General features: G+C 40.9%; 1 protein-coding gene across 5 annotated transcripts in view; it reads left to right on the forward strand.

Moving 5' to 3' along the window:
- CHN1 (chimerin 1) overlaps window positions 1-10191 on the forward strand; it is a 177062-nt gene extending 166871 nt beyond the window's left edge. For 3 of the 5 annotated variants that reach the window (XM_027127821.1, XM_027127810.1, XM_027127829.1), the window contains exons 7-9: window positions 1423-1560; window positions 7765-7870; window positions 9288-10167. In XM_027127821.1, coding sequence (XP_026983622.1) covers window positions 1423-1560; window positions 7765-7870; window positions 9288-9459 — 416 coding nt within the window. In that variant the 3' untranslated portion in view covers window positions 9460-10167. The other 2 variants (XM_027127789.1, XM_027127799.1) reach the window with 2 other exon arrangements.
- The last annotated feature ends 502 nt before the right edge of the window (window positions 10192-10693 follow it).

The following is a 10693-nucleotide window of genomic DNA, read 5'->3' on the forward strand; positions in this document are numbered from 1 at the left end:
CCTCTTGCGTCTCCCTCCCACCCTCCCTATCCCATCCCTCTAGGTGGTCACAAAGCACCAAGCTGATCTCCCTGTGCTGTGCATCTGCTTCCCACTAGCTATCTATTTTACATTTGGTAGTGTATATTGATACAGCCACTATGGAGAACAGTATGGAGTTTCCTTAAAAAACTAAAAACAGAACTACCATACGACCCAGTAATCCCACTTCTGGGCATATACCCTGAGAAAACCATAATTCAAAAAGAGTCATGCACCACAATGTCATTGCAGCTCTGTTTACAATAGCCAGGACATGGAAGCAACCTAAGTGTCCATCGACATATGAATGGATAAAGAAGATGGGGCACATATATACAGTGGAATATTACTCAGCCATAAAAAGAAATGAAATTGAGTTATTTGTAGTGAGGTGGATGGACCCAGATACTGTCATCCAGAGTGAAGTAAGTCAGAAAGAGAAAAACAAATACTGTATGCTAACACATATATATGGAATCTAAAAAAAAAAAAAAAAAAGTTTCTGAAGAACCTAGGGGCAGGAGAGGAATAAAGACTCAGACGTAGAGAATGGACTTGAGGACACAGGGAGGGGGAAGGGTAAGCTGGGACAAAGTGAGAGAGTGGCATGGACATATATCACTACCAAATATAAGAGGCTGCTTTTTAATCATTAAAAATCTTTCATAAGCTAAATGGAATAAAAGAAAGCTAGTATAAGATCTAGCTCAGAGTAGACGCTAATTAAGTCTTCAGTAGATGAAAAGTCAGCTGTTTTAACAAAGTACTAAGTGCAGGGGGAGGGCAGAAGGGGCCACCCTGAAAGAATGCCAGCTTTGCTTGAGAGTCTATAAGGCCCAGCAACTCTAAAATTTCCTCTATTTTGTAATTTTTTCTCTTGTTATATCAACACTCTAAAGTTTTGTTTTGCTTTTTCACTTCTCACTACCTCTCCTACCCACAGGGCTCAGGCAAGATCTAACGTTAGGTCTGGGAACCTGGGGTGAATCAAAGGTGGCCTCTTGTGCTGGGTCTTTTTTAAGTTGGGAGGACCTCAGTTGTTATTTTTCACATTCTCTGTGTTTATTTTAAAAAGGAAAAAAAAGTAACCCCACATTATTCCCGTAGGAATTCTCAAGTACTCATGAAATTTAAAAATATTTCTGTTAACCTCAGTCATCTCCTGCTTTTCCCCTCCATCATTAAACATGGAAAAATGAGTAACCTCAGAATATAAAATTCAAAAAAATAGATTGTCTTTCACAGAAAAATATATATATGTTTCAGCACAGTGAATTTGATGTTAAACAGTTTTTAAACTGTTTTTAAACATCTTTAAAAACAGTATACAAAAAAATGTTATTTGTTAAAAGTGCTATGAATCCAGATATTTACTTCTGTTTCTTTTAACATCCTTCAAAGATGGTGAGAAAGCAGATATTTCTGTGAACATGTATGAAGATATCAACATTATCACTGGTGCACTGAAACTGTACTTCAGAGATTTACCAATTCCACTCATCACATACGACGCCTACCCTAAGTTTATAGAGTCTGCCAGTAAGTATGAAGGCGTGCATTTGTAACCTGACAAATCGCCTCTTCTTGGTAATCACATCTCCTGTTTTTTCTGCTGAGTATCTTGAATGCATTTTATGAAATATTTCTCCCTGGCCTCTCTCCATGGCTAATACACTCACAAGAATTTTGAACTCTTCTCTAACATAGGTTGTTTATGACTTCTACCATCAGAAGCATCTTTGCAATGTATTTTCCAAAGTAAGGCTTATACCAGTTCTCCTAGATATGGACCAGTACTTTTGTAAAATAAGATAAAAACAACTAGAAAAATAAAACTGAAAAAACAAGACCAACTATTTGTTATTAGATTCAGCAAGTGTGAAGATTACTCTGTCAGAATGCTATAAAATATATAAATTCTTACTCTCAATTTCTGTCCTTATCCTGTGACAGGCCATTAATAAGCAGTTTGCAAACTGGCACGGGTTCATAGATTATACTTTAAGGAGCACTATTTTAGATCAAAAAGTTATTTTTTAAGTTTTAGTTAAGATGAAAATGAGAAAAAGCAAAGGCTCATTTGCCAAATTTTATTTATGGGGCAAAAATCCTACCTGTAACTTACACTTGCTTTTTTAAAGAAGGGAATTCTTAACAGATTTTAAGTGTTGGCATTACCATTTTTTAGAAAAGATAGGCTATTTCTGTCATTTACTTTTCTCTCTTAAAAACCATATGCTGTGTTAATCTTTAAATAATAACATCACTTCCTGAGTAACTCTGATTTGCTTTCTGATTTTGAAATTTCACAAGTACAAACTTGCTTTGTTCTAACTTTCAGTTTCTCCTTCAGAGCTTGTGTTGAGAATTTTTGTGGTTAGTTCCATGGAGCCCTGATTTCTCGCGTGTCAGCTCAAGCTCTCACGTAGAGAACAGCTGTGAGAATTACACTGGTTTTTACAAACGTTCATGTTAGAAGCCTGAAAAGACTCTAGATCTCTTCCATGGGAATTGGGGATTCAGGGCAGATCATGAAAATTGTCTGAGGGAGCTTACGGGTTCTTCTTTGGTGGGGCAGAGGTTTCCTCCCCAGAGAGATAAGTCAGATCGCCACTAACCTGGAAGGCACTTGACATACACCTGTATCGCAAAGGGCTGCTCAGACCTCGGTTTGCTCTGACCCCCGGCACAACTCTGGGGGCTCCATTGGATGGTGTTCCTGCCCCCTGTTGCTTGCTAGTAAAATTGAAACTCAGCTCTGTGGCTACCCCAAGGGCATCCGATTAGCACAGGACAGAGCCAGGATTCAAACCCCGCGTATGAACGCTACACAACCCCTTTATCTACTTAAAAGAAAAATCTAAGCACTCCTTACGGATTTTAAGGCCTTTTGCCCCACACCCGCAAACTACCTCACCTTCTTTCCCCACAGCCACCTGAGTTGCTGAGGACAATCTCCCCTCTTTATTATTCTTCCAAAGCATTTGTCACTGTTCTTGGGTTTGTGTCTGAAACAGCCCTCCGGTGTGAAGTCAGCAAGCCCCCTTATGTCACCCCTCAGAGAGCTCTTGAAAGCACATCATAAGAAAGAAACTTTCCTAAATCAAGGTAGAAATTCCGTTTCCTTCTAATATAAAACTGTTTTGATGTGTGACATCAAAAACCCTGGCATAATACTTACACACAATATAAACGTTTACTGTACGTGTTTGATACTGATATCAAAAAGTTTGCAGAACACTGTGTCCTTGTAACATGTCTTAACTAGTAGTAGAGTCTGTTTTATTCTTTAGATGCATAGATATGGCCATTCTCTTATCTGTATAAGCAGATAAGGAAGATGAGTGAAGCTGAGATTTATAGAGCATATACTAGGTGTCAGGAATGGTGCTAGGCACTTTACACCCATGATGTTGTTTTAGAAGAAATGAGATGTTACAGGTATAAGTAAATTGTCCAGGGACACATGGTGAGAGGAGGTGGCCCTGGCATTCAAACCCATATCTGTCAAAGCCGTGCTGTCTCCACTCTACACACAGCCTGGCTCGCCTGATGGAACAGGGTACAAAAGGCTTCAACGGAGGAGGAAGATAGGAGGGGAGGGGCGGAACCCTTTCCAAACAAAGGACAGGGCTAGCTCACCCCTCCCGATGAGCTTTTTGTATCTCAGAACTCTTGTATCTCAGCCACTAAAACAACTGGGGCTGTGTTTTTCAGGTCTCAGGTGTCTGGCATTTATTAGCAGCCCTTGCCAACAAAAAAATCAGAGTTGGTGTTAAAGCTTTCTCCTGCAAAAGCTGTTTGAGCTCTGCTCGTGCAGCCTCCCTTGGAGAAGCTGCTGGGTGAAAGCTGGAAGGGAGTAGTGGCAGGAAATGAAAAGGATTCAAGGGTGGAGGAGGCCAGGGCAACCCAACCAAAATCTTGAAGAGCTTCATGATCCCCTGGAAACTCACTTATGAACCACCTAGAAGCCTTGGTCTACCCAGCACTTCTTCCTCATTCCCTCTCCCCAGTGAAGAAATCGGTGCCCTACAGTACAAAGGCCCAGAAGACAGATGCTTCTCACAGGCCGTGCTCAATAACCCAGCATGCACGGAGGCTTCCCAACCACCGTGGAAACAGCACTGCCACAGTTGAGCTCCTGGTCAGGCTGAATGGCCAAGGAGTCTAAGAGCTCTTTCCAGAAGATCTTAGAAAAGCTACATGACTCAGTCAGTGTGTAACCTTGAGCGAGTCAGATCAACTCAGAGAGAAAACCCAGAGTTCTTTGTCCTCAGCAACTTAAAATGTCCTGAAGAGAAGCCTGGTAGCATGCCGAGTTTCCCCTCAGCTCTGCCACTGATTCACCCCTTTTGCTTGCCTAAGTTTTATTCTTTTTGTATTTGAGTTTCTCTGTAAAGAATTAGACACTACATTCTTTCAAAGAGCTTGTAACTAGATCTGATGCAGATTCAGAGCGCTCATTTCCTGCCCTCACAACGTCCACATCCCCAAATCCTCCAGACCTTCCCTGGACCTCGCAGCCATAGGCTGCCTTTCTCCCCTGGATTCCCATTGCGCTGGCTGGGCTTCTTTCACAGCCTTGTTCCTTCCTGCCAAAGTTATAGTCATGTCTGGTCTTCCCTAGTAGACTGTAACTTCCTCAGAGGCAGGGGTCCTCTCCTGTTTGTTTTCCCTCAGTGCCCAGTCACATAATAGGTGCTCAAAAATATTTGTTGAGTAAACATAATTTTATATTAAGAACCGTAGAATCTTAGCGTTTTTAGATACTCTAAGGGGTCACATAACTAGACTTTCTTCTACAACAAATTCTTTTTTAAATACCCTGTAACTGCAAGATCACTGCTTCTCTAGGCGGCCCGTCCGCTGGTAGACAGATGTCCACTGACAGATGCGCAGGGAAATCTGCCTGCTTTTAACTCCCTCCCATTGGCGGTAGTGCCAGTGTCACCCTCTCCCCCATGCAAGCCTTTCGTATACTTGAACAACTGATGGTGGCCATTCATCTCAGAGTACCTTCCACTGTGTCTGTCTCGCTCTTAAATTATGCTGTGGTTTTCTTAAGGCTAAAGATTTGTGTTCTCTGAAGAATTGATCATGGTCAAGACTCTTCTAAGTGGGGAAAAAGGAGAAATGAATTCCAGGGAAGAATTTTTGTCAACTTAACATCCATATATTCAAATGCATTTTGTCCTATGTTCCCAAATTTATAGCTCCAGTCTGGACCTCTCCCTAAACCCCAGATCAGTCCACAGTCGGTATGTTCACTTGGACGCCTGAAGGACATCTCAGACAGAACTCTTGACCTTCCCCCCAGACCTCCTCCGTCCGTGATCTTCCCCATCTCAGTTGATTGAGGCTCCATCCTTCCAGTTGCCTAAGCCCAAACCTTGGCTCATTCTTGATTATTCTCTTTTTCATACATCCCTCATCAAGAAACCCTCTGGACTCTACCCTCAAAATATACCCAGAATCCAGCAACTTCTTACCACCTTCACTGCCACCACCTGGTCTAAACGAGCGTCATTCCTCACCTGGATTTTTGTAATCACGACCAGAGTGGTCTTTCTGTTTTCACTCTTGCCCTTCCGTAGCCTGTTTCCCACACAGCAGCCAGAGGAGCAATACTGTGAAAAGTGTACGTCAGATCCTGACCCTCCCTCATGCAGAACCTTCCCATTTCTCTCCGTAAATGCCGTGCTCTTAGACTAGCCCGCAGCACCTGCCGTGATAAAGTGCCCTGTTACCTCTCTGACCTCACCCCCATCTGCTCCTCTCTGCTCAGCCTCCTGCAGCCACACTTGTCTCCTCGCTTCTCCTCAGACATGACAGGCACACCCTCCCCTCGGAACCATGGCTCAGATGTCCCTCTGCCTGGAACCATCTTCACCCAGATCTCCATGGGTTGCATTCCCTCCCTCCCTCAAAGTCTGTACACGAGACTTTCTTTCTCATTAAGGCCTATCCTGACCATCCCACGTAATACTGCACCCTTGCAGCCCTCCCAGTGTTTCTTACCCTGCTGTTTTCTGCCTAGCGCTCATTCTAATCTAGTATAAACTGTAAGATAGAATATTTATTGTCTATTGCCTCCAGTAGAAAGCTCTCTGTGAACAGGGAATTTTGTTTCTTTGCTAGGCCACCTACACTGTCCTTAATTTCACACTATCTCAAGAGTCTCCTTATAAAGATTAACTATAGAAGTGAAAAGGAGACTAAGTTACTCTTTTTTTCAATTTCCAGAATACTGTAGTTTCAAATTAATTAGTCCAATCATAAAAACTATAGCTAAGTAAAAAATAGTTTTCTATAGTAAATGGAATTTTCTTCTGTTCATTCTAGAAAGTAAATGATTGGATTTCAGTATCTGAGATGTTATTGCTGTGATGAATTGGCACTTTGAACCTTAATGCCCCATGGTTCAAAGACTATGCATTATTTATCATAGCAGAAGGCAAACAATATATTCTTTATTGCTAAGAAATGAACCAAGAACTCTGGGGAAGCTTTGGGCAGAAACTGTAAAATGGCCAAAGTTTCTTTGAATTAAAAAGCTTCAGTCACTGTTCACATTCTGAAATTTATCACATCTGCTCTGCCAATGCTAGGAACTTTTCACTTTCATCTTATATCAGTTTTTACCTGACTCCAGTACATTGCCGTTGATTTGGTTTGTTTTATAAATTAGAAGGAGTAGGATTCTTGGTCTTGTGTCTAAAATGTTGTATTCTGGTCAGATATGGCCTTCCAGCATCTCAAGGCTGCTAACCAACACTTAAAGGCAATTGCCCTGAAGCCCAGCGTTTAAAGGCACCCCATCTTCTTGACGTTTGGGTAGAAGCAGGAATGTGCTATGGTCCTCTTTTTGAGAGCATGAAATTCCGAAGATGTCTATTGTTTCTGAATATGCAAGTGATTGATGAATTAAACGCAGTCTGTGACCTCAAAGGAATGTGGTTTTTTGGCCAAAACCGAACTAAAATATCCAAATGAAGATTGTCCCCCTCAAAGTTACACCTTTGTAAGAGTCACATTTATTTCAGGGGTCCTGTTGTCACTCAGAATGCTTGGAATTGCCTTCAAAGTCTGTACTGCATTCTTCTGAATATCTTAAGTAGAAGAATTGTGCTTTGAGCGTAGAATTGACTTTTTTATATAACAAAATAATTTAAAACTAAGTCTAGTGAATAAAGGAAGTAAATATTGGATGATACATTTCTTGGTCTACAAAGAAAAAAGCATGAATATCAATTAATAAAACTTTGGCAGGGGTTGCAGTGGGCACTGGGCTAGCATCGCTTGTATACCATTGCTGAAAGGAGATTTTCAAAATATTCTGAACAGTGCAACATTGTTTCGGTATGTCTGTAATGTTCTAAGATGACCTTATTTGAATATATGTTTTTATCCTTGCATATGTTATTATGTGTTTGAATTTTTTATAGTTACATCTTATACATCCAATATCCAATTTTCATATTTATCAGACTTTAGGACCCTCAAGTGAAAACACTAGGTGCTCTCTCCAAAAGTCCAAGTAAATGATATTGCCACATTGACACTAAACTTTTGGAAATCTGAGACTTGAACCTTAAAAATACTTTCCAAAGCTGTGGGCAAGGACCTGTGAGAAAGCACTTCTTGTCAGTTTTAGAAGATCACCACAAGAATAGAATTAAACGGGCCTTTTGTACCAGTTGTCTATTAAAGTTTCTCTCCTTGGTATTCATCTTGCTACCGTAGAAATTATGGACCCCGATGAGCAATTAGAAACCCTTCATGAAGCACTGAAACTGCTGCCGCCCGCTCACTGCGAAACCCTCCGGTATCTCATGGCGCATCTAAAGAGGCAAGTTCCCAACTCGGACGCTTATACTTGTACCACATCCAAATGTTAAGAATCAAATGAAAGCAAAGGTGAAAGAAAGGACAAATGATCTATTGAATGAATGAATAAATACATAGGTATCTTGTCTTCTTGTGTAAAATCGCACACATTGAGAAGGAATGCTAAAAAAAATGCACTACAGTACTGAATGCAGACTTGACTCCAACCTAAATGTATCCACAGTTCAAATATATGTTCCAGATATGTTAGAAATACCAATATTCTGCCAAGGACATGCATTAATTTTTGTGGAAAGGGAAAAGGTTGCAGCTGTAAAGACACTAGTGTTAGTATAATAAAGCAACTTGCAAGGAAGCTCACTTATGTCTTGCTCCAAAATAGGCACTTCAGACTTGGCATTTTAGATTATTGAATTAATGTTGCCAGTATTGAAACCTGCTGTAAAAAGTGATGGAGTAAAATAAGGAGTAAAGAGAAGAATGGAAAATAAAATATTTCAGTTACTTCCGGTTGAATGTTTTAAAGTGATTGACGGTGATACAGCTTTATTTCCCCGCTTGGTCACCCTCCATCTCTCCCAGTTGAAGCAAGGTTTTTAAAATTATACGACCAAGTTTTAGTGGCTTTAGGACTTCCAACTATAGTACCAATCAGGAACCAAAAAACCCAGCAGAACTTGACATCTATTTTGTATGCCTTTAGGTGCGAGTTACCCAGAAGTGAATATTTAACTCACGGTGCTTTTAAGGATTTACATGGTTTCCCTCCTTAAAAGCACCATGAGTTAAAACTTTTTTTCACATGCTTCACTTGTAAATTCAAGTTTGCTGTGTATGTGGATGCAGTTAAGAACTCCACACTAAAACAAAGGAATAACTCTCAAATTATAGTCTCTGTGCCTTTTCTGTAGCAGTAAAAAGACTATAAATACACTCCCTGACAAGGTTGCTTAGCTTGAGCCATTTCCTATTAATATGGCTACCACTCTCTCCCTAACTACTCAATAAACCATTCAACTTAGCAAAAATGCTCTATAGGAAACAAGCTCTCGCCAAAGTGGAGGGAGAGCTGATGGAATTATCAAGATGACCCTGTCCCTTCTCTGTTTACAAACACACCCCTGCAGCTCTAGGCTGTGGCAGGCGAATCCACAAATAGAACTGACCCCACACAGGCCAGCACATCAACTCAGGCTTCAGCTCCAGTGATCACCAGACGTTTAAATTATTTACTAACATCATTTACGTTAAGGAAAGTCAGTACTTTGAAGTTAAGGAGAAGTGCAGAGAAATAACCTAGCGAAAGAGCTGATCAGTGGGCCCAAACCTTTACTGTGAATCTTTTGTTTTAGTGCTTCAGCACGCCAAAGGCCCCCGTAGCCTACGTGAAGTCACCCTCCCTTCCTTGTATTTTTCAGAGTGACCCTTCACGAAAAGGAGAATCTGATGAATGCAGAGAACCTTGGGATTGTTTTCGGCCCAACCCTCATGAGATCTCCCGAACTAGACGCCATGGCTGCCCTGAACGATATACGATATCAGAGACTGGTGGTGGAGCTGCTTATCAAAAATGAAGACATTTTATTTTAAATTTTTAGTTTGAAGGAAAAAAGAAATGTTTTACTGATGAAGGAATGTTTTATAGTAATTTAATTGGCTCTTATAGCTGAATTATTTCTTGGTTAGAAGTTTGGGCATATAACCAGATTAAAATGAAGGAACTTCCCGTTGTTTTCATAGCACTGCTCCGCTGTCCTTGTAAAACAGTGAACACATGCTTTCCAGTTCTAGTAGTCCTGGGTGTTTATCACGTTAAGAGAAACTCAAGCTAGTGCATGATTAGCCCCCTGTTTGGCAAGGGAACCCCACACAAAGGAGACACCAAGCCTGCGCCACCCCTTCGTCCTGGGTCGCCCGTGGTTGTAGTCCAGCATGTTTCACAGAGTAACTCTGTCGTGACTTTGCTTTTGGGTCCTGCGTCACTGGTTTCTGATGCTTCCATAAACATGCACACAAATGGAGAAACCAGCACCTCTGGCTGCCGCATCGCCATAGACTATAACATATGCCTGCTTTTCTCAAATGCTTTATTTCTGGTTTCTCTTAGTTCTTCTCTAGCATAGTACTTTCTTTCCAGCAAAAGCAAAATGTGTTTTCAGATTTGTTACTTTAGTAAATTATCTCTACCAATAAAAAAAGTACAACGCAGAGCGTTTTCTGTTAAATTATTATTGGTTTTCAGTTGTAATTTTGTGTTTTTATCTGGCATGCAGTTATTAATTTATTAAATTTGGCTTTTAGAAATCAAAAATATTGATAGCTCACTTTTTTCTCATGACTGAGAGTATTTGGAAAAATGTGTTTGGCCATTTATTTAATACTGAGTACACCCTCTCACCTCTTTTGTTTACTGTTGAAAGTTTTGCGTTGAGCTCCTAAAAAAATAATTTTAAACTGCTTAGAAATAGAATACCCGTTCATTGAATTTATTTTTCTCCTTGCATACTCTGGCAAAAATCTAGAATATTTTCTCAACTTTTTGGGGCAGTGGGGAGCACAGGCAGGAGTTCCTTCTAGAGCCATCAGAAAAAGAAAAAGGGCTAACTAAAAAGAATGACTTTTAACGCTCGTGTTAAACTAAGCAACTAAGCCCGTGTGCCACAACTATTGAGCCTGCACTGTAGAGCCTGCAAGCCACAACTACTGAGCCCACATGCCACAACTACTGAAGCCTGCGCGCCTAGAGCCCGTGCTCCGCAACAAGAGAAGCCACTGCAGTGAGAAGCCTGTGCACCACAACAAAGAATAGCCCCGGCTCGAAGCA

The sequence above is a fragment of the Aethalodelphis obliquidens genome, unplaced genomic scaffold (genome assembly GCF_003676395.1).
Source record: "Aethalodelphis obliquidens isolate GAN/ISIS:26980383/991018 unplaced genomic scaffold, ASM367639v1 scaffold2, whole genome shotgun sequence".
Classification (NCBI taxonomy): domain Eukaryota; kingdom Metazoa; phylum Chordata; class Mammalia; order Artiodactyla; family Delphinidae; genus Aethalodelphis; species Aethalodelphis obliquidens.